This window comes from Lonchura striata, chromosome 13, assembly GCF_046129695.1.
Source record: "Lonchura striata isolate bLonStr1 chromosome 13, bLonStr1.mat, whole genome shotgun sequence".
In the NCBI taxonomy this organism is placed as follows: domain Eukaryota; kingdom Metazoa; phylum Chordata; class Aves; order Passeriformes; family Estrildidae; genus Lonchura; species Lonchura striata.
In genome coordinates this window covers 17,015,812-17,037,135 of record NC_134615.1, presented here as the reverse complement: position 1 = coordinate 17,037,135, position 21,324 = coordinate 17,015,812, and the positions used below count along the sequence as shown (strand labels likewise).

The following is a 21,324-nucleotide window of genomic DNA, read 5'->3' as shown; positions in this document are numbered from 1 at the left end:
TCTTGTCCCACACCTGTGAGTAAGGTTTAAATGGCAGAGCACTCAGCAGCTGTCAGCAGTTGTAAATTGGCTCCAAGACAGAAATGCTTCCAGAAGGTAAAATGGTTTCCATGCTGCTCAGTTTGTTTAGATATGTTAGAATTTCATCCACAGCTTCTTCTGCTTTCCTCTGCTACTGCACAGGAGGTGGGAGGTTGGATAAGATGTCTACTGGCTGGACAAGAGGGAAAGAAAGGAAGAAGTGGGAGGTTTAATTAGGGTGTTGTTCAACTATCTACAAAGCCACGGTACTGGTCTTCATTTTTGAAGGGACTTTTCCATCTGAAAGCCTCAACACTTTGGTCTGAGCATTCCCAAAGCCAGACATTAATTCAGCATAAGAGTGGTCTGACTTGAGCATTGAGCTACAATTTGGTTCATTTCACACTTGTTTCAGTAACTTCTTAAGAGTTAAGGATTAAAAAAATTTGCCCAAATTAATATCTCAGATGTTTTCCAGGCATCTGTCGTATCTTAGTTGTCTAAAATAGAAATTTTTGGCCATTTTCCCTTAAAATACCATTTCCCTGGATGACATGTTCTCCACCCCAGATAAATTCTTGTCTTTTTTTTTTTTTTTTTAACATATAAGATGTGCAGTAAATTTTTGTAGGTTCATCTCACTTTTTGTACTGGGATTCATTTGATTTGGCAGGGAGGGATGAGCACTCCTTTCCTTTGCTTCTCCTTGCTGTGTCAATTCTACTTCATTGAATTCAAGATTAAATTGGTAGAGTAATACCAGAAATACCCTGCTCAAAACACTGACCAAAGCAAAGATGTTTTGAGTTGCTGGCTGGGCTGAAGGAAGGAGTGGGATAGGAGTGCAGTGTGTGCATGGAGAGTACAGAATTTCTGATGAGCTCTTGGGAGGAGTACTGAGCTCCCCAGTATTACAGAGAGATGGACTTACTGGAGAGAGTCTAGCAAAAGGCTGCCAAAGTGATGAAGGCTTTGGAGCATCTGTCCTAGGAGGAAAGGCTGGGAGAGCTGGGGTTGTTCAGGCTGCCCATGTCAGTCCAGTACTGGTAAGACAAGTAGAGGCTTGAAAGCAACAGCTGATGGTGTAGAGCAGGAGCTTTTGCTTAGGAGTGATACAAGATAAAACAAGAGCAACTGAGATAATGAAATAGTTAAAAAGATTTCACAAAATGTCTCCTTTTAGTTGTTGTCCTTGCTTTTTAACATTTCCCTGTAGTGGTTTGTGCTGTGCTCCTCTGGATGTTTTTTGTTGTTTACGTGGGTGGTTTTCCAGCTTCACTGTTTTTCACCCTGACAGTGCTGTTACTTTTCATCATAACAAAAGTGTGAGAGTCAGGAGGAGGCCAGATCTTCTATTTAATGAATGGAAGTTTGTTCATTTGATATTTAATTTATTTCTAATGACCAGCATCTCCACAATCTAAGCTGTATGAGTTGAAAAGTTGCTGCTTACTCCTCCTCTGTTTTGTACCCAGGACTGTGTTGTGCCTGGGTGTCTGGGCAGATGAAGCCAAATTAAGAGCCCAGTGCAGTAACTTCTGTGTTACCTTTTGTCATTACCACCCTCTGATTCTTTGCCTCATGTCCTTGCTCAGAGATTTGTTTGGTTTGGGACATTCAGAGTTCTTCACAGCAGAGAAGTTATCTAGTCTTCCTTTCTTAAATTGAACTGTTCCTTTTTCTTCAAAGATGGGGCTTTTTTGGATGGAAAGCTCATGTTTTTCTAATCTGACATTGAATGACCCCTTGAGGAACAGTCTCCCCCAGTGGTAAACAGTGCCAGTGGGAAGAAACAGGAAAGGTAATGAGAAAATTACCATTCTTAGAGAGCAGCATTAGGTATAAGCATTGCTGTCCCCTGGGTGTCCTCTTGAGCTCTTCAGATGTACAGTACAAGACATGAGCTGTCTGAGAAAAGGACAGGTAGAAGCCATTCACAGCTGGCTCCTGTGTGTAGCAGCTTTTCTCTGAGCTGTAGTGGCATAATAGTGATAGAGAGAGGAGAGCTGGTGTGGCTAGAGGAGACAGGGATGGAAGTGCAGAAGGGAGCAGCAGACCTCAGGCCTTGCTGGGTGACCCCACAAAAGCTGCAGGAACATTTTACTGCCTTTTCACAAATGCAGAATGAAAACCTCATCTGAGGAGGCTGTTGGTCAGGGCCAGCAGAGTTTGTGTCACTGATAAAAAAACTGTCCAGGAGAAGTGCTCAGTGCAGTGCTGAGGAGAGGAGCCCCTTGGCCAGGGGTTACACAGCTCCTCGTGGGCACAGAGCAGAGATGTGAGGAGGGGGTGAGACAGCAGAGGAGCCAAGGCCAAATGGAGGCAGGAGCAATGATTTGTTTGGAAGTCAGAATGCTTTCTTTCCTGAAAGAAGCAACTCCTTGAAGGTCTTGAATTAATGATATTTAGTGCTAACTCGAGTATCTCATTTTTGTGTTGTGTAAACCCAAGGTTTACCAGGAAAGGGATGAATGTGTGTTTTTCCAGGTGTTCCCTGACATGAAGCTGTGGAAGCCATGTATGTCTCCTCCTAGGAGATGAGGTAATTGTGTAACCCTACTGTAGATGCCAAGAATATTAATGAGGCTAATCAGCCCCTTTGTGAGGCCAGTTAGCTTGAGAGTGGGGTTTCAGAGTTTGATTTTGTCTTTCTTTTGATGGAATTACTGTAGCTTTGTCTTTCTAATTCACTCTTCACCATTTAAGTCCTCTCCTTTTCATCTATTAATTAGACACGCCCCCTTTTGTTTTCCTTGCAATTTCTTCTGTTGCTTAACTATTATCTTCCATTGTCTCCATACTTTTTCATTTAATTAGATCCATCAGGAGCACTGTATAAGAACTGTTTTCTTGGCCATCACAAATTCTGGATGTTCTGGTTGGAGCTAAGTCTTGAACTTTATTTGGAGACGTCACATGAAAACTGTTTGACATCGTATGTAGTCTTAATTCTCTGTTCTGGAAAATGTCTTGAATGTCTTCTGGCTGCTGATGAAACACTTTTGACAAGTTCTGAGCAGAGTCCTGGCAGTACAAAACATAGTGAGATGTGGCTAGAAGTGTGATGAGAGTGGATTTGGAGAGAAAGAGGGAGAAATGTTGGGGTACCAGCCATTAAGCAGAAAGTCTTGGACCAGGACATGAGGAGGAAATGTGACTGCTGCAGGTCTCTGGGTTTAAGTGGATGAGTTTGCTCAGGGACTGATGTAGGAGTGTCTCAGATCTCAGACTTTGACAGCAGACCAAGGTAAATGGAGCAGCAGGGCTATAAAAAGAGCATGCAACCCTCTGAAGTCTTGGCATAGAAAACTTCCCGTAGTTTGAGTTCTAGTGCAGGCTCTTGGAAAGACCAAGTTAACCTAAAAAGTGAAATATCCATTCTACAGCCAGTTAGAGACTAGGAGAAACATTAGGAGTAATGCAGAAACCTATTGTGAGAGACATGCAGGTGTCAGTCCCAGATTTTATAGGTTTGATCCCAAAGCTTCAAATGCAGTTTGCAGACAGCAAGAGCAGTGGGATGGTCAAAACAGGACTTCAGATTAATCAGATTTAAAACCATGGAATCCTGGAGTGGTTTGGGTCGGAAGGGACCTTTAAGATCATGTCGTTCCAGCCCCTCTGCTGTGGGCAGAGACAACCTTCCTGCAACTAGACCAGGTTGCAGGGCCCCATCCACCTTGGCCTTGAACACTTCCAGGGATGGGGCAGCCACAGCTTCTCTGGACAACCTGTGCCAGGGCCTCACTGCCCTCATTCACTACCAAAGTGAACAGAAAATACCAGACTTGACTATGGCCTTGTTCTCTGTATGAGCAGTTTTTACCCAGGTGGCCTGACTGGAGGATATCTGTTTCCAAGGGCATGCAGTGGTGTGTGGGTTTGGCAGTGCTTCTCCTCAGCAGCACGTTGGAGACGTATTCAAGTATTTTCCTGGGCTGCCATTTCCTGGTCTGCTCCTTAGGATGCCCATGCTGCTGAGCATGTTGTGTTTATTGCAATCCAGCAGCAGTGCTTAAGGATTCCCTGGATCACAGTTACCTGAACAGATGCTGGAGGATACCCTGCTGTGCAGGCACTGGAGTGCTGTGGCTGATTACCAAATGTATGCTGTCTTTTGCAAATTGAATTTTGTAAGTGGCCAGTTGTGAGGCAGAAAGGATGATTGGTGCTGGGTGGAGAGCAGAGATGGGATGAGAGGTCCACAGACACGTTCTGTGCATGGGGGGTCGTCTGTAAGTGCAGTCATGGAAAGTGGAAGTCCTTTGTTTGGTTGGCAGGTGAAAATGAAAATCACACTGTGCCCTAGCACTGAACCGTCATTTAATGTCTTTATGTACTGCCTTGATGATGACATTAATTTCATGGACTTAGAGGGCAGGCTCTTCACACACTTGCTCTTGCTTCCTGACCTCTTGATTAGTCCGGTCCTTACGTTTTTAAGAAAGTTGTGGTTTTAAACTGGATTCAGGCTTTGGAGGGGCTGCAGGGAAAGAAAACAGTCTGTGATTATTTCACTTTCTGCTGTTGGCTTTCCTGGATGAAGGTGTGTAGCAGTGCAGATGCAGAAACTCTAAGCAGACATCTCTGCAACAGACCAAGTGCTGTCAGCATAAAGCATTGTATTAGTCTGAGTTGCATAACAGAATGTGGAAAACATACATTTGTCTCATTGTAAAGGCAATGTAATAAGTTTATTTATAGAATCATAGAATTATTTTCTCTGGGAGGGATCTCTGGAGGTCAAGCATCCAACACCCTGCTGAAAGCAGGCCCAAACTAGATTGTGTTACTCAGAAACTCATTAAGTTTTTACTGTCTTTAAGAATGGAAATCGCCTGGGAGCTTTTCTGGTCCTGATTCAGTGTTTGACCAAAATTCATACTGAATTTTTCTCATTAGAATTTCCCATGTTGCAGCTTGTCTGTGTTGCTTCCTGTCTCCTGCCACCATGCATCTCTGAGAAAAGCCTTTTTTGTGCCCTCCTATATGACAGCTGTGGGCAGCAATAGGTGTCTGCCCTAATGTTTTTGAGGCTGAACAGAGACTTTTCCCTTAGCCTGTCTTTGTCTTGCTGGCCTCTGCTGGGCTCACTCCAGTCTCACTGTGTCCTGTGCTGGGGCGCCCTAAAGTGAGCATCATAACTGAAGTGTAAGACTAATCAGTGTTGGAAAAGAAGGGAGAAATCCCATCCTTTAACCTACACTCTCACTAATACAACTCAGGATGTGGTTGATGTTCTTTGCTGCAAGGACCCACTGCTGGCTCCTGCTCTGCTTGCTGCCCAGCAGGACCCTGAATCTTTTCTGCAGATCTGCTTTCTCTCCAGTGAGCCTCATCCTGTCCTGTTTTCTGGGAGTGTCACAGCCTGCTGGCAGGGCTCTTAGGGTGCCTTTGTTGAGCTTTGGGAGGCTTGTGCTGGATCATTTCTCCACTATAGCACTGATCCCTCCAGCCTATTGTCCACTCTCCTCTTTGGTGGCACCTGAGCACACTTTGTCCCATTGTCCAGGTCATTAGTGAAGACACGGAACTGTGTTGGCCCTGCCATTGATCCCTGAGGGACAACTTTTGGACTTTGAGCTGCTGATCACAACTCTTCTATCCTGACAGTTCAGCCAATTTTCCACCCACCTTGTAGTCCATTCAAAAACCATGTGCTTGTCCAGGTGCTGGAAGCAGCTTCCAGCCACACAGCCTGGCACCTTTGGCTCTGAGAGGTGCTGGGGGCAGAGGAAGACTCCAGTGGACAACAGGCTCACGAGATTGGCCTCATTCTGGCATAAGAGTAGGAAAACAAGCTTTCATCCACCTTTTCATCCAGCTGAGCAAAATAATTGCAAAGTGAAAAAAAAGTTTGAGTGAGGAACAATATCTGGGCAAAGTGACAAGGTGGGAGAAATGCTTACTGAATGTTTTTCTAAGCCAGATGTTCAACATCATCTGTGTTCAGTCTTTGGTTGGGTTGTAGAGAAGGTGCTCAACAGACAAGGTCCAAACTGCCAGGATGTTCATTAAACCATATTGACTATCTGCCATGATGTTAATTTAACTTTATTGGCTGTTTATTTAGTAAAATATTCAGGATTTCTTTCTGAGTATTTGATTTAGATCTGTGCTGTTTTGAATAGAAATTACTTGCTTCCTAGTTTGACTCCTAAAATTGGTTTAAATTACCATTTCAGACTGATCTGGTAACGTTACATTGCAGCTCTGGGTTAAAATAGTCCTAAAATTAAAAACAGAGGGTGGTGTTCTCCTGCTTCTTCAGTGCCTTCCAGTGCCAGGCAGAAGGGAAGGAGGAGAGGTGGGACATGTGTGAGAACTGGGTGTACTGGTGTGGGTACCAGCCTTCCTCTGGCTGGGGACATGAAATCATTCTTGGGAGCGCACATGGGGAAAGCCTGCAGCTTCCAGACTGACTCCTGGCACTCTGGATTTAGCTGAGCCTGCTGAGGTGATGGCAGCAGTGTCCCCTGTGCTGTTGGTGAGGGTGACCCAGAGCCTGGGGGGCAGAGCTGCTGGCTCTGGCTGATCCATCTCCCTGTGCTGCTGGATCTCACCCGTGGCAGGAGAGGCTCCATCCTTTGGAGATGCACCTAAAGCAGGTGCAGAGCTGTGCCTGGGGTAGCTGGCTCTGGTGAGTGTTGTCTCTAGCCAAAACTCTGTTAGCCACCCCAGGCAATGGCTGCTTCAGCTTAAATGCCTCTTTTCTGATATGCCAGATGTAAATAAAAAGGGAAGCCATACACCTTTTCCCCTTAATTTCTGTTTGGAGCTGTGTCAGCTGAGTTGAGGATGAGGTTGTTCTTTGCACAGTGTTTCTCTCAGGTGCTCCTGCCTGCAGCTTGGTCCTGTTTTAGGGCTTCTTCCCAGCTGTAATGCCAAGTGCTGAATATTCATTCCTCTTTCTCTGGCTGATTAGAAGAATCAGTTATAGCCTAAACCGAAGCAATTTTATACTAAAACTCTGTTTCTAACACCACAGTGTGTCATGAAAACTTAACTCCTCGTAACAGAGGGAGAAGCAAAGGAAAGAGGAGCTGCTTTTAGAAAATCAAATTTTTGGGAGAGATGTTGAAAACATTTAGGCTTGTTCCTGAACCTTTCTCCAGATGCAAAACTTTGCGGAGGAGGGGATTGGGGAGGGAAGTTACTTCTAAATACATGAGGTAGTGAAATGCAGGGTCACAGCTGGGATTTGAAATGGAGTAATGTTTTGTAGCATGTTAAGAATGCAGGCAAGCAGGGAAAAAAATCCTTTGTCTTTTTAATTCTAATATTTTTCCCCCCACAGGTATAGCCTTTACAGACCTCCCTGTAAGTACACCTATTTTCAGTATTTTAAGTAAGAATGCAAACAGAAGGGAGGGGGAAGAGTGTGGGGGTGTGATTTTTTTTTCTGTTTGATGCCCTGTTGAAAAAAAACATGATAACATACATTACTGAATGATGTGGATGCTCCTTTTTCTGAAACTTCATAATCCTGTGACTGGGTTTGTGGGCTACTCACATGCCTCCTCTCGTCCCTCACCACCTCTAAGAATATGTTGCTCCCTCTCCTGAAATTAAAGCAAGGATGCAAACTTTATTACAGGTCATTGTCTTCCTAATGCAGCTTTGACTCTGAGGAGAAGTACATGTGCATAGTTACACTGGTGTCTAGTCAGGCCTCACAAAAGCACAAGAAAATGTTCCCTCTTTTCTAGACCCAAGTGTTCCTTGACAAGGAGGGTGTGTTCAGTAAAAAAAAGGTAAACACAGGTCAGGCATACACCAACACATCCTGCATTCCTCTCATACACAGGACTTCTTGTCCCTAAGGTTGCACTCCTGTCTTTGTACTTAATAACCACTAATTAATTTACTGTGACAAATTTCTTAGTTTTGATAACTTTTTTTAGGCCTACAAAGTAATCAGTTTTCTTGGTTGACTTCCCTGTTGTGTGGAAGAAAGGTTGCTTTGCTTTGTTCTGTACTTCCTGTCCAAAAATGTATCTTGTTCCTCTAATTTTTGTATTGTGAGAAATAATGGCCAGCACTCCCTATTGACCTTCCCAATGGGGTTTAGGGCTTTACAGATTTCTGTCATATCCCAACTACAGCCTGCACTTAGATTGCAGTTATTTGATTGGCCTTTTCACATCAGCTGTCAATACAGGGTGTTCTGGGCTTTTTTTGTCCTAGAGTCTTTGAACTTGGTAGCATTGCAGTGTGTTCTAAACCAGAAGCTCTTTATGTGGGTTGTTCCACAGCAGTTCATTCACTTGGTCCAAGTACAATTTATTAAAGTACAAGAATAGTTTGTCTTTCCATGAAGATTAACCTTTTGGAGTGAGGTATTTTGATAACCTTGCATCCACAGCAAGAAGATGCTTCTCTGATGTACCCCTTAGTTGTTGGTGCTGTTTGTTTTCCCTCTGGATATAGATTGCATAAGTAGTCACAGATTTACCATATTCTCTCTAATTTTTTCAGCACTTAGTCTTATTTGGCTAGACTGCTTCTCCTTCTGCAGCAGGAGCAGTGACCATGTGGAGATAGACAGTGGCTATTTAGGCTCCTGTCAATCAGCAATGGCTCTCCAGCACATAACCACTGCTTTGTCATTTACTGCTCAAGTGTTGCTGTGGAGCTTCACAGCACAGATTTGGCAGGTTGAAATTCCCTGTCCTGCTTAGCTTAACTTGCATCCTGTTGACCCTGGAGTGCACAATGAGCCAACACAGACATTTAATGTTTGTGTGTAAGCTGTTCACCTCTGTGCTGAGTCTCTGCTAGCACAGGGGATGAGCAGCTGGGCAGGCAGAGCAGACAGAAGGGTGCTTGCTGCACTGAGGTTTTGCAGTGCCAGTGAGATTGAGCTCAAAACTCTCCTGAGCCCCTGGCATCTCCCTGTCCTGCTCTTTCTTGATCTGGCCAGATCATCCTCACAGGATCTCAGGCTTGTTTCTCTCTGTGTCTTGTGCAGAGGAGATGCTTTAGTGTGAAACTGGGAGAAAATCTGGCCAGGGTAGGTTTTGGCAGATGCCTCCTGGTGGAATCTCCAGTGGTTAAATGGTGTGTAAATGGTCTCTGTACCTTTACCAGCCAGGTTGCTTAGCTGTTTTCTGGGGAAATCCCCTTCTGGCTTTTACAGCAGCAGCTAATCCGGAAAACTATTTTTCCGGGCCAGGAAGGAGAACAGCTGATGCTCTGGAAGCCTCCTACTATTGAGAATTATCCTTCATGAGATAATTCATCTTCAAAAAGAGGAGGAAAGAAGCTTAATGGGATCTTTTTACCCCTTAATTGTGGATGTGAGCAAGGATAGGAGACTTCTGTCTCCATGTGGATCTAGGACATCCCTCTGCATATGCTAAATCACTCTGCTGCTCTGCTGGCAGCTTCCTAAGGGTGCCTACACCTGATTTTAGCATTCTCTTTTCCAATATCCTTCCCTTGGATTACTGCCTTCTTCCTTCACCCTTGCACAGACCAATGTATTCCATGTGTTGTTTTTGCTCCCTTGGCCCATGGATTATTGGTTGTTCAAACAGTTCAGGTTACTGCCTTTCCTAAAGGAGATGCCAAACCCAAGATAGACTTTAGTTTAAATATAATGAATACTGTCAGAGATTGTAGAATTCTTGAGGCATTAGAGAATTTGAAGCTGATGACTTGCAGGTTTCATTTCTTATAGTTCTCTGTTCCAGGCTCTAACACAATATCCAGCGATTATAAGGTAAAGGAAAAAAAAGTGTCCATTACAGAGTCTGTGTACTTCACCTGCTAAAGCTGCAGTTCTGAAAATTTAACTGCAAACAGGAGTGGGAACAGCAAACTTACCTGAGTGACCCTTGAAGTGCTCTGGTTTGAGCAGCTCCACATGGATTTTCTTCATTACTCACCCCTCCAGGAGGACTTTAAGGGAGAGCTTTTCCTTGCATTACAGGGGTGTTGGAGCTGAAGGGTCAATTAAATTGACCCTTCAAAACATTGCCAGATTAGAAATAATTTCCTTGAAATGCTTGTTCCAAAGTTCCCCTTCCAGAGGCAAATGGTGAAGGTAATATTTTGCAGAAGTCACAATATTAGGAAGTTGAAATGGATACATTAATTTGAAAACCAGAAACACAGATGTTGAAACATACTTGCTTTGGCTTATTTCAGTTTCCTCTAAAGAGTGTTTTCATTTGTACAAAAATAGTGATAGGAAAAAACACATTTTGGCTTAGCACAGGCTGAAGTTAAAACCAAAAGAGCTGCTTGAAATAGGAGTGAATTCCCACAGAGGAAAAGAGGGAGTTTCCTTTTTCTTCTGGAGGTTGAAGGAATAATGGGAGATAAAAAAAAACAAACCAGAAATGCCTGGGATGGTATTGTAGGAGTGCAGAGGGACAAGGGGGTTACAAACCAGGTCAAGATGAACAGTGGGGGTTGTAAGTAAGTGATGGCCAACATCAGGGCAAGAGGTGGGCCAGATGTCATGGAGAAGGTGTTCCTGAAAAACTTGGCAGGAAAAGCATCTCCTGGGTCAGTGGGCTCTGGGATTGTGTCTGCCTGCATCTGGCAGGGTGCTGGAGATACGTGAACTTCCCAAGAGCTGCTAAACAGAGAGAACACATCCTACATTGAAAAACAGAATTTTACTTCAGAGGTGATTTGAGAGATGTAGAGGGTAGGCAGCTTCTGCTCAAAGATGAGCATAGCCAAAATTGGGGGGGGGGTTTGCTTCCAACTTACAAGTATTTTGGGTGTCTGATTCCTGGCTTTGGAAAGCCCTGGGTTTAAGATACTGAGAAGATAATAAGAAATCCAAAGTAAGGGCTGTGGAAAATATCTGATCCTTCTTTAGAGATATTTCCATGTCAACCAATTTCGAAAGAATGGAGGGACTAAATGTAATTACAACATTTTCCTCTGGTAGCTCTTCCTTTACTATGCTGTATTTACTTTACACATCTCTGACCTAAAGATTTCCTTGGTGTGGAAACAGGAAAGGAGGTTTAGTCAATCAACAGTAATGCAGTCATCCTGATCTCTTTTCAATTTCCAGCCTGTATTTATAGATTAATTTTTTTACTTGGTGTTCTGAGGTCTGATAATTTCAAAGGTAGAGGAGTTTGGTCAGGTTCTTAACCAGTTCAGTTTTGAAAATGAGAACAGAGATGCTGCATTCCCTCTTGGAACCTGTTCCAGGCCTTAATCATCCTCATCTCTGCAACAAGGAAGAATAAGTTGAAGAAATTTCCCAGGTAATTGTAGGAATGCCCATGTCTGTTGCTATAGAGGAGAGGATCATCCTAGGTTTGTGATTGGACTTAAGGAGGGAGGTCTGCCCCTCTGCTGTTCTAACATCTGACACGGATTCAGCTCTCAGCAAGGCACTGCAGCCAGGCACCTTCCAGACTTCAATTCCATACAAGTATCCCTGTGCCTTGCCCAGTGTCCAGTTTTTGGCTCCACTGTTTTAGGCCAAAGTGGAAAAAACCAACACCAAACAGTTCCTGAGTGGCACAAGAGAGATTTCTTCCCCCACACTACAGACTCTCAGCACACACTATGAAACAGAGAATTAGTGAAGTTTGTGTCTGTATTGCAAACAGAAAAGTAATCTGTGCTGCAGAGAAGTAACTTGACAGTGAATGGAACATGCTCTTGAAAAATGTGATCAATGATGAGAACCAGGCATCCCTGTACCTTTTGTGATGCTGTTTCTCTTTCCCCAACATTTAAGTGGGCTCAGGGATTCCATTTGTATCTGTAAGCTTATTCTTAATATAGCATGATTTCAGAGAACTTCTGATACACTTTGAACTCTTATTTTCAATTGAATCATCCTTAGAAGCTGAATTATCAGCTGATGATGGGTCAAAGCGTCCATTTGGACATGTAGACTTTTTCTTAAAATGAAATTAATTTATCAGTAGTATAATTTCTTTTCTGGGTGTCTTGGGATCTTGGGATCATTAAAGACCTAACCTCAGAGCTCCACCACTGTCTGTTCCATTTTCATCAGAGATGTACAATACTGAGATAACAATTTCCAAGGAATAAAAAAGTTGAGTTGAAACAGGAGGAAATACACAGATCCATTGATTGAGATTATGCACCTCTCATTATTTATTTATTATTAATATTGTTGTTGTTGTTACTGATGTTATTATTATTATTATTATTATTATTTCTGTTGTTGTTATATTATTTGCTGGGTCTTGAAGAGAAGTGACAATTTCTCTTGGTAGAAATTATAGAAAACTAAGCCAGAAGTGCCATCTACAGACAGCAGTCATGACCTCGATCCCAGGCTGCTGGGGGATTGAACCCATTGTTCTGGTTTGATGCAATAACTTTTCAAAAATGCACAAGTCACAGGATTCCTTGATAAGTTCCCAAAGTGCTGTTGCCTCTTCCAGTTCCATTATATTTATTTCAATTTAAAGAGCAGCTCTTTGGTTTTACCAAACCACATAACTGGAACTGGAAGGAGAAAGCTGTTTTTAATACAGGTTTGTTTTTCTCCCTTCCCAGTCAAACCTCTACCCTACAGTGGGTCTCCAGACTCCAGGAGAGATCGTGGATGCCAACTTTGGGCAGCAGCCCTTTGTGTTTGACATCGAGGACTACATGAGGGAGTGGAGGGCGAAGATCCAGAGCACCATTAAGCGGTTTCCTATAGGAGACAGGCTGGGAGAGTGGCAAGCCATGCTGCAGAAGTAAGCCACTGCCTTGGTGTTCAGCTTCTTCCTTCTTGTTAGGCTTTAAATACGTCTTAAGTTCTATTTTGTGTGCTTTCTTATGGCAAAAATTGCCACTCTATGCATTTTGCTCAGATTGTTTTACCCTGTGTTCTGTTGTTTAAGTCTTGCCTGTGTAGATTGATGCTGTTTCAGATGTAAAAGATATGGGAGAAATTTTCAGCCAAAGATTGCATGGAAGCTTGTAGCAATGGAAGAACATACATTTTGGGGTGATGCACTATGGGAGGGGGAAGACACCATAAAAACTCCTAATACAGGAGAAAAGGCAGTGTGTAAGTCAGCTGAATTCAGAAATGAAAGAGCAAGAAATAGCCTAAACCAAAGGCTTCCAAACCTAACTGAAAGCACAATTATGGCATTTTATAAATTTATGAATATTGAAAGCACTTCTCATTGCAAAAAGGATTGAGTTGAACTTGATGAGAACAGTTGGCAGGAGTTGTCAGAGTTCAGAAGTGTTATTGATGCTGTTATTTGCCTTCCAAAATGGGACCAAACTAGAGAGCCAGGACCTTCCTTACCAAGAATTGTTGATTCTGCTGCAGTGAGACCAGTTTATCCCTATATTTGTTCCTTGTGTTCTCCAGAATTTTTTCTTATGCGCCAGTGAGGTTGTCAGGGTCACCACTCTGGAGATCCTCCTATAGAGCTCTTGGGCAGAAGCACTTGTATTTAAAACAACTTCCAAAATTACACACCTGTTACCTGTATACAATGTTATCCCTAAGAATGATTGCTGACTCATAAAATACTCTTTCTTGTACTGAAAGTAGCCAAGTTGAGTGTGTGCTTTGAGCTGTGACTTGATCAGTTCACTGCCAGCTTCATCATGAGAAGCCTGTTTTGAGATTCATCTTGAGTAGCTTTGAAATCCTGATACTGGCTTTTTAGATTTTGTTAAAATGCAATGATCCTTGAGTCACTGTGTCCTGGGAAGACACAAGTGCATTAGAAATTATCTGTTCAGGAAGATGGTTTTGTTTTGTTTGTTTTCTGACAGTGATAGTACTCCCTCCCCAGAGATATTTGAAAAATACAGCTTCAAAGAGTGTTAATGTTTTTAAAATCAATGCTGATACCAGATTAAAGTATTTGTGAATGTGCAGAATTCATAAGGAGATTGAAGTACTAAAGGTGTAATAAGTGATGGAAGAAATTCAGGACCAGAATATTTTCTTCTTTTTTAGATCTACTTGAAAGCCATTAACCTCTCTGAGGCTCAGATTTATGTCTGTATAGGATGTCAGTAACAGAGTATTGAGCCCTTACAAGTGACCCTTGGGCAGCAGTCATAAATAAATACTGTATATGCACTGAAATTCTAAATATCTTTTTTTCCCACTCTGTTAAGTGAATTTAGAGTCTCCCTCCTGTTTGCAGAGGACCAGGTGCCTATCTTGTAAATACACACAGAAGTAGAACCTTGGTTATGTCCTAAGCAAGCTGAGTTTCTCAGTGAGATTGCAACTTCTGTTCTGTTCGTTTCTTTTTGCTCCAGTGTGATGGCTCTGTTTCACTGGTACTTCATAATCTCTTTGTATTTTCTTTTTTTCTAGTATGGTTTCATCATATTTGGTTCATCATGGGTACTGTTCAACAGCAACTGCCTTTGCCAGAGTCACAGACACCACAATCCAGGAAGAACAGACCTCAATAAAGAACAGACAAAGTAAGTCTCTCAGGTGTCACTCCTCAAGTGTGTTCCCTTTGGGACTCTGCAGAGGAGTGGAAGCTGCTGGCTGTGGGGTAGAGCTTGGGAATCTCTGCTAGGAGCACTTTCCCCATCATCACTGCGTGTTCTCCACCTTCTGTCGTCTTTGCCTGGAGAACTGCCCTGTTCCTTCCTGTGCTTTACCTGAGCTGAGATCACTGTGCACCAGAGATCCCTTTGGATTTGAGCTCTCACTGCAGGCTCTTGCAGCAGGGGCAGTTCCATTAGCCTGGGCACAGGGACTCAGACACATCCATTAGTTTCGCTGGAGCTCTGAGTTAAGGACACTTCCAGTCCCTCTGCACATTGTGATTTCAGGTAACTTTTACATGCTGTGGGGTTTTCAGATTCACAGCCAATGTGTTAAGCTCACACTGGGTGAAGAATTTGTGTTCTGTGTCTGTTTTGGTTGCTGCTCTTTGCTCCCAAGTGGCTCATCTCTCACCTGGTGAGGCTGTTAGCGCTTCTGGTCCTGCAGAATAAGGCTTACAGCTTTTTCCTGCTGTACCTTTTTTAAAAACTTTTCTATTCACAGGCTCAGCCTGCAGAGTGGCAGAACATTGGTGTATTTTCTGCATTCTCCTGGCTGCTGAATACAGGCCACATGGCTGTACATTTCCCTTCCCTTTGTGAACTGTTTCTCGTGTCACTGTTACGTATCAGAGCATTGTGCCCCTTTGTGGCTTGCTCTCCATACATCGCATGTGCTTAGCTAGCATTCAGGTTCATCTGGGGACTCTGCTTTTAAATAACTTGCAGTTGCTGCCTGTTAGTGCTGATGGGCTTTGTGCTTTCCAGGTCATGCATTATGCAACCCTGAGCCCAGCTCCCAGTGGTGTGGGTTTAGCTGGCAGGGTCTGGCGGAGGCACGCGAGATGCTGCGGGCTTGTTTGCCTGAGCACAGGTGACAAGGCAGATGGAGGGAGGGAATGCAGAGCCCTGAAGTTGGGGCCTGAATAAAAGGTGTGAGGAAAACACAGATGGGGAAACAAAAAGAGGGGGAAATATAAAAAGGAATGACATCTGTGAGAGTTGCCAAACAAGGCAAAGCAGAGCTGTCAGAAGCGGCAAGATGAGAAAATGGACGTGCAAGAGAGTGAAATGAGAGCTCTTGTGTTGGTGTGAGAGCCACGGCTTTGGTTCCAGATTTCAACTACAATAACAACCAGATAGACACTGAGAAGTGGGAGACAAGACAAGTCATTGCAGTTTGTTACTGGGATTGTTAATGAAGATTTACCAGACTGGGCTTCCAACTGCTCCAACACTCTGCAAAAGCCACAGCCTGTTGTTATCAGAGGCCCTGCTCACAAAGCACCTCATGGGCCACTCCAAAACTTCCCTCTGCTGTTTATAAAGAGTGCTGAAAAAACAATGCAGTTTTAGTTTAAAGTACATTTAATTTTTATCTCTAAGTACACTTAGAAAAAAGAAATGTGAGTTGCTGTAGATCAGCAGCTTCTCTGAGCTTTCAGGGATCTCAAGTTGAGTCTTGCATTTGTGTCTTCTGACCTGCTGAAGGAACATACATGGGACATAAACACCCTGCATGATAAGTGTCTTCTGCCTTGTGTCTTTGCACCTCGTAGATGTGTACAAGTCACTGAGCTGTTTCTAGTGTAGTCAATAGCTTGTACTTCTCTGGGAATACATTGAGGTGGACTTGCGGGAACATAGTTTTGTTGATATAATTACTTCTGCATAGTGGTAGGAATATTGGTGGAAGCAGTACTGTGCTGTGATTTAAGACCACAGATCCTCTAAGAGTAATCTATTTAGCCATATGTTTGCTTCCAAGCTTGAACCAGACAGATAATGTAATATGAAGGTGACCTAGGAACTTGGCCTCTGAAATTGTCGCTTCCCCAGCAGCCTCCTTGTTTCCATCCAGTTGGCATGTCCTGCTTTTGTTTCCATGGCTGCAGAGCTCTGTGACTAAAGGACTAAAGTCTCAGAGCACCCCAACCCACCTACTTCATCCTTCAGATCCTTCTACTCTTGATGTTTTTTTGCTACTAAAAGATCCTTTCACGGTTTCACAGGGTTTTCCTCCCCATAATCCATAATAAACCAAATATGGTCTCCAGTTCTCCCAAGCCCTTGTGCAAGGTGTAGTGGGGACCTGGATGGAATGGATGAGAGAGCTCTTTTGGCTGTTCCTGTGGGCTGGCCCTGTGTGTCACTAGGTCTCCTTTTGCTTTCAGGAATACAGAAGCTAGTATTAGCAGGCAGAGTGGGAGAGGCTATAGAAGCCACCCAGCAGCTCTATCCTGGCCTCCTAGAACATAACCCCAACCTGCTCTTCATGTTAAAGTAAGTATGAAAAGCTTTATGCTCCTTAATGCTGAAATGTGTAAATGAAGGAGGGAAGAAGATCCTGTCCAAATATCCAGTCTGGCTGCACACCTTGCTCTGAATTCAAACTGTTTGAGCTCCCTTTGGGAATCCTTTGCACAGTGCTTGTAGCACTGTAGATGTAGCCCTTTTGTTGCTACTTAGACCCAATGTAGCTTTGCCTCATGAGGTCAGGCATAGGTGGGTGAATTTTAGTTCTGCTGACTGCCAGGAATTCCTTCAGCAGAGTTTCTTTACTGGTCTTCTGGAGATCTTGCAGTGCTGGAGCAGTGTCTGTCACTGTGAAGGTTCCTAGAAAGGCAGATGTATGGAAAAGGCTGTCTGGGGTGGAGATTAAAGAAAGAAGCATCCCAGTTCTCCCAGCTGTACAGAGTGGTTCTCCACAGGCTTCTGAGACATATGAGGACAATCCCCAGTAAAGCTAAATGTCCTCACTGTCACTGTGAATATTGCATTTTTTACTCTTCCCTTCTATTTTCCATTGACCACCAGTATTTTTGGGTTAATGGAGTAGTGAAGGAATTATGATATTTGACAGATTTAGTACCTTCACCCTGAGAAAAACCCTCCATGATTGAATTTTGGATTACCTCTAGAACACTGGAGGTGAAAGCTGCAAAGAAACAGTTTTTTCTTAGCACAGTGGAATTAAACTTTTTTGGGAATATCTCAACATCCATTAGCATCAAAAATGAACTTTCCCAACTCCTTCTGTGGCAGCAGCTCTCTGGCCACAGAGCAGGCACGGACTTTCCCAGGGACAGCTGTGAGAAGATCAGAGAAAAGAATTAGAAACAATTCTTATCTCCACTTGCTGCACCTGCTGTTGTGCACATGTGGAATGTGTCATGGAGATTTATTTACCAAAGGGTGATTTCTTAATTGGACACTGGATGGTGTTTGGATGGATTGACCCATTAGGTCAAAGCTGTATCAGACTGGCTGTAAGGGTTACTGAGTTTATTAATAGGTATAGTATAATATAGTATAGGATGATACAATAAAGCAATTGCTCAGCCTTCTGCAATCATGGAGTCAATGCTAATTATTACCCAGCTGGGGGTTGCGGCGACACCTTCCTCTGTAGCATCATCAGAGCACGCACAATACACAGGCCCAGGAGCCTGAAATGTCTTTTGGAAAGTTTCTGGGAGTTCCCCAGGCGGGCCCTGAGGCAGGCAGAGTGCAGAGCAGCCCGGCTGTCACGCAGCCTCTGTCCCTCTTGCCTCCATGAGCGCAGGTGCCGGCAGTTTGTGGAGATGGTGAACGGCACGGACAGCGAAGTGCGGTGTTTCAGCGCCCGCAGCCCCCGCTCCCAGGACAGCTACCCCGGCTCCCCCAGCTTAAGTCCTAGACATGGATCCAGCAACTCACACGTTCACAGTACTGGTAAGTGTGTCCCATGTCTCCAGATGAGGAGAGCAGATGTCAGAGGTGGATGTGGTGGTGTCTAACATTACCTGCTGTTTCCATGTGTTATTCTCAGAAATGATCCTTTCCTTCCCAGCTGAGGGGATGTTCTTTTACCATGGGTGTCTCTCCACTGTCACAGAATTGGTTTTGCATTAGTTGTTTTCCACAATTGTCTGCAGAGTAGGTTTATTTCAGAATAAAGAAGTTTTTGAAGGCAGTCTTCTACTGCAGCCACCTGTGACTCAGTGTTTCACTGATGGAGTGCTGAGAGGAGGTCTGGAAAGCAAAGCCTGTTTTCTGTACCTTGGAGTCTGCAAAATAATTGCTTTCCAGAAAGAACTGAGCAGAAACTGCTTTGCCAATGAAGCAAAAGGTCAGGGGGATGCACTGCACAAAAGCTTCTTCCTACCCCATGGATTTTACCTTGTAAGCTCTAAACACATGAGAAGGTAGCAGTTCTGTTCCAGTAAAACCCAGCTCTGGAGCATCAACTCTGTGGAGTTTGGGAAATTAAACGTTAGGTTTTGAAGTGGAAAGAACAGATAAATGAGGACAGCTGAGATATCTTCCCTAGGCAATTAGCTGACTGTAGCTTTGGAGATGGAGTGAGCCAGCAGAAATGACCTGCAGAGCCCTTGGAAACAGGCTGAGCTGCTTCACTGAGCTGTGAGCTGCTCACAGCCATCTGAGTCCATTTTGGGTTGCTATTCCCACTGCTGCATGTGACAAACTGTGGACAGGCAAATATTTAAGGAAAAAATAGACAATTACTTGAATAGTTCCAAGCTGTCACTCACCTTTCCAAACCAGTATCTTTGTTTTCCTCTGCTGTGTTGTGAGAAGCCCTGGGTGTGTTTCTTTGACTAGATAGTCAGAATGATTCTATCAGTCCATAAAAGCTCCTGGTAATACCCATGTCTACATCTGCAACTGCAGTGCAAGGCAGCATTTATATATATATATTTGTCTACACATGGACATCACCGTCCACAGTTCTCTGTCAGACCTTGTTCTTTCAAAAGAGTGATAATTTCATCAGAGCACATTTTAGAGATGAAGCAGAACTGTTGTGAGCTAGCTACTCTGTCTTAAAAACACACAAAACAGCCCATTTGAATCTTTGTGTTGGCTGTGATAGAAAAAAAAAATACATTCCCTGCTATAAACATAATTTTGGGATCAGCTGATCAATTTGGACATATCACCATCACTTCTGGAGAATAGCCATTCCAGGTCCCATCATTTAGCCAAGGTCCTGTGATCAATATTCATTGCCTAGGGAAGAATATATGAAGAAGACAAGCCCATAGTGAGGTTTTTCTAAAATATTTTAACCCCTGTCAATTCTGAATCCATATAAAACGTGTGGTAATGAATTTGTGTCTTGTGTCAGTGTGTTCTGCAGCTCAATAAGCACTTTTGTTGAGGAGCAGGTAAACTTTCAAGCCTGACTCTCAGTGAGAGTTCAGTGGTTTTGTTCTCCTGAACAAGGAACGTTAGCTTGTGCTCTTTAAGAGGGTTGCTATTATTTGCTGAGTGTTGTGTGAATCACATACATCCCTAACTTTAGATAGGTTGTGGAAAGGCTGGGCAGTTCTGCTTTCAACAATAATTTCTGTACTTTCTGTGAACTGTTTCTGCCATTCTCTAATTTACAGCCCATTTTTAGAACTTCATGAAGCTGAGATGTTGCTGGTGAGCAGTGGGGTTCCTTTCATATTCATTTGTGTCATGTCTAAACCTCATTGAATTAAAGAATGATAAACCATAATTTAAGATCTGCAGTCTTTATTTTGCTTTCTTCCTTTGGGGCCCGCTGTCCTGCTAAACTGTTGGCTTCACAACAGAGTGGCATTGTCAGTCTGATCTCATATTTCTTTCTTCTTGGCTTTCAGGAGCAGATAGTCCAACCTGTAGCAATGGAGTCATGTCCACAAAAAGCAAACAGAGTCACAGTAAATACCCAACACTGAGTTCATCATCTTCATCTTCCTCCTCCTCTTCCCCTTCATCTGTGAACTACTCTGAGTCCAATTCTACAGATTCTACCAAATCTCAGCAGCACAGTAGTACGAGTAATCAAGAAACCAGGTATTGTTTTTCCTCTGGAGACACCTGAGAGGGGGTGGGATGGTGAGAAAAGTCTCAGTCTACTTTCTAAGAAGCCAGAAGAGCATCTGTCCTGCCCTTTTGAACAATATTGTTATCTACAAGGTCACTGCTATGCCCAGCAGACACAAACCTGTTCTAGCTCCCCTGCTGTGGCTCATGTTCGGAGGTTCATCTCATAAGGAATGTTATGATGCTCTTGTTTCAGGCACCAAGCTGTCCCCTTACACTGATGCCTTTGGATCCCAGTGTGACAGTTTGCCCAGAAGCTTTCCCAGTCAGCCTGGTGTTGTTTGTGCTGCCTCAGGCACTTGTTCCTGCTGAGCAGCTTTCCTGCCCTGCACTGTGAGGCAGCAGCTCAGGCCACAATGGCTCGGTGCATTGCCCTCTTGTGTGATTTCCTTGGGCTGCCTCTTGTCCTGTTCCTTGCAGGGGAGCCTCTGAGCCAGCAGTAATTGGTTTCATGCTGTGACAGCAGGTCAGACTGAGCCTCCCTTCTCCAAGAAGCCACAGGTGATGCAGCAGCTCAGTGCAGTCACTGCGGCCTTTTCTGGAGTGTGGAGCAGTGTGAGCTGTGGTGAAAACTGAGCTTCCTTTGGGCTCACTCTCCACACTGCTGTCTGAGGCCTCAGCAGAGCAGAGGGTGTCATTGTGATTAAAAGAATCTCTTGCTAATTGCAGCTGGCACTCATTCATCAATTGCTGTGCTGAGCATGGCTTGCAGAGCAGTTTGTAAGCTCAGTTATGACCTCTGGAGAGCCACCTAGCATGTAACTGAGTGAGAAACACTTGTTCAGACTCAATTTACCAGAATCATTTAATGATGCTGGATTTGTCATTCTTTTTTTTTTTTTTAACGCAGAGCCCGTGTTCCAGTAAGATGATACCGTAATTTCAGTTAATCAGTGGTTAATCAGCAATCTCAGTCAGCCTGCTGTCTTGTGTATTTAAGTGTTCAGTGGTGCACTGTTT

At 43.7% G+C, this 21,324-nt stretch overlaps 1 protein-coding gene across 2 annotated transcripts in view; it reads left to right on the top strand.

Annotated features, from left to right (window-relative positions):
• Positions 1 to 21,324, top strand: part of RANBP10 (RAN binding protein 10) — a 66,071-nt gene that overhangs the window by 34,532 nt on the left and 10,215 nt on the right. For both annotated transcript variants that reach the window (XM_021541172.2, XM_021541173.3), the window contains 6 exons: positions 7,319 to 7,341; positions 12,535 to 12,719; positions 14,321 to 14,433; positions 16,680 to 16,788; positions 18,071 to 18,219; positions 20,139 to 20,334. In XM_021541172.2, coding sequence (XP_021396847.1) covers positions 7,319 to 7,341; positions 12,535 to 12,719; positions 14,321 to 14,433; positions 16,680 to 16,788; positions 18,071 to 18,219; positions 20,139 to 20,334 — 775 coding nt within the window. The remainder of the gene's footprint in view (positions 1 to 7,318; positions 7,342 to 12,534; positions 12,720 to 14,320; positions 14,434 to 16,679; positions 16,789 to 18,070; positions 18,220 to 20,138; positions 20,335 to 21,324) is intronic.